Source organism: Olea europaea, unplaced genomic scaffold (genome assembly GCF_002742605.1).
Source record: "Olea europaea var. sylvestris unplaced genomic scaffold, O_europaea_v1 scaffold19783, whole genome shotgun sequence".
In the NCBI taxonomy this organism is placed as follows: domain Eukaryota; kingdom Viridiplantae; phylum Streptophyta; class Magnoliopsida; order Lamiales; family Oleaceae; genus Olea; species Olea europaea.
Window position 1 is genome coordinate 1 of NW_019237644.1, and position 1,952 is coordinate 1,952.

Sequence of the window (1,952 nt, forward strand, 5' to 3'; positions counted from 1 at the left end):
TCAACAAGAAAACTACCGAACATTTCATCATGTAAAGGCTATATAAGGAAGCAGGTATACCATTTTACAGTTACACAGCGTATTTTTATCAACTATGTCAATAGTTCTGCAAGGGATTTCCCTTCTTACCAAGCAAGGATGCAATTAATGATATAAGTCGCTCTTCGAATTCCTCCCTGTTGCGCTTCTTGTTTTTCTTGCTCAAAGGTATCTAAAAAGCAATAGAATGCAAACTTAGACACGAACACAAGCACATATGCATGAGAGTGATAGTAGTTAAAACAAAAAATAACGACGACAGCAGATTGACAGTATAAACAAGAAAATTCAAAACAAATGCAAGAGTGGTACTGGCAAATCAATAACAAGGAACATTTTCCATTCCAAAATTTTTAATTGCTTTTCATCCTAAATTTTTAACTAAACATTCAGGGCGTGATTCAACTTTATGTCACAAACTCTTTCTATTGACAGATTACCCCCATCGACAGCACATAGGTAACCCTATAAATTGGACTTTAAAATGATTAATAAAATGTTGTCAATAACCACTTAAGCAAGTCGTAGGCAGGAAAGGGGAACTGAACTTGCCTTACCCATGAAAGCAGGAAATGCAGTCTTCAACCCCATGACATCAACAAACCGCTCGCATGCAGGTGGATAATTCGTCATGGCAAAATCCAATGCCCTGATGGCCGACCCGTAACAAGATTTCTTTTGATTCATAATAATGATCATCAACTCCACTCCTTCTGCTTTCACAAACCTCTCCTTATTCTCCAACGGCATTAGCAAACAACACAAACAATCAAAAAAATTCTCAACCATCTCCTCCTCGTCACCTGTCTTAGGGTCCCTAGACTTGTACATCGCTACAGCCTGCAACAACGTGTCCACCCCATTCATCTGTCCAAATCTCTTCTGATTCGCAGTGCTGTTCTGTAACAGAATAGCTAGAATCTCTGACGCGTACTGTTTGTTACTATCAAATTCACGTACTTTGATACGAGCCTGGAGCCATTTCAACAATTTGGTCTTCTCGCAGACAAGCTCGGACACCGAGGGCTTGACCTCAATGAGGTTCTCAATTGTAGACAAGGTATTATAAATGGCAGCGGATTCGTCCTGATCGGAATCATTTAACCGCGCGAGGTTCTGAACCAGCAATTCAACCGCATTGTTCTCGATAAGTGCATCAACAAGGACCTGCGCGGGCTCATCGTTGTCCTCAATGACGTCAGCATCGGTAAGGTCCTGTAAAAGTGTGACCGCATCGATAGCAATATCACTGTTGTCGTGGTTGAGTAGACCGGTGATTGAATTGACAGTGCCTAGGCTGACAAGGTCCGGATAGAGCTCCGGGGCGCCAGCAAGGATCTTGAGCTTCTGGAGCTCGTCGTGGAGCTCCATCTCCGAGTCGGCGAATTTATCGGGCTGGTCAGGGTACTTGAGGCGGGCGGCCGTGTTGGCGTTCAGACGGCGCTCGAAGGAGAGGGCTAGCTTTTTTACGGTTTTAAGATCGAGGGTTTCGACGGGGGTATGTTGAGCTTTCTCCAGGGCTTCGAGAAGGGAGAGATCGACGCCACCGTTCGCGAAGGAGGCCGGCGGTGGGGAGTCCGAGGAGTCATCGCGTTTGCGCTTGTTCTGAATCGGAGGATCCATGGGGTAATTCACTGGGTTTTCCCTGTGCAGTAGAACCCTAAATTTTGTATCACAGTGCAGCTTAGTGACGGATAGGAACCAATAGCGGTAATAGCAGAGTAGGTCCCTAGTATCTCACTTCTGTTGCACTAGGTCTAAAATGTTTGGAAATGATCATTTACATCCTTACTCTTTTATTCTAGTACCAATTAGTCCCCAATGACCAACTTAAATTTTAAAAGTAACATGTCCAAATTGTCAAAAAGTAACTTTACCCCTATCTTTAAGATGAATAAAAATCAAATAAATAG

General features: G+C 43.3%; 1 protein-coding gene across 1 annotated transcript; it reads right to left on the reverse strand.

Annotated features, from left to right (window-relative positions):
* Positions 1-65: 65 nt before the first annotated feature.
* On the reverse strand, positions 66-1,739 carry LOC111379373 (beta-catenin-like protein 1). Its single transcript, XM_023002732.1, has 2 exons — positions 592-1,739; positions 66-211 (listed from the first exon to the last, which is right to left on the reverse strand). The coding sequence occupies exons 1-2, from the start codon at positions 1,660-1,662 to the stop codon at positions 98-100; spliced, it is 1,185 nt and encodes a 394-aa protein (XP_022858500.1). The 5' UTR covers positions 1,663-1,739; the 3' UTR covers positions 66-97.
* Positions 1,740-1,952: the final 213 nt, after the last annotated feature.

Coding starts and splice junctions, on each gene's coding strand:
- LOC111379373 (XM_023002732.1), bottom strand. CDS start 1,662: ATGGATCCTCCGATTCAGAACAAGCGCAAACGCGATGACTCCTCGGAC. Junction 212..591: donor TTCCTGCTTTCATGGGTAAG/GCAAGTTCAGTT, acceptor ATTGCTTTTTAG/ATACCTTTGAGCAAGAAAAA.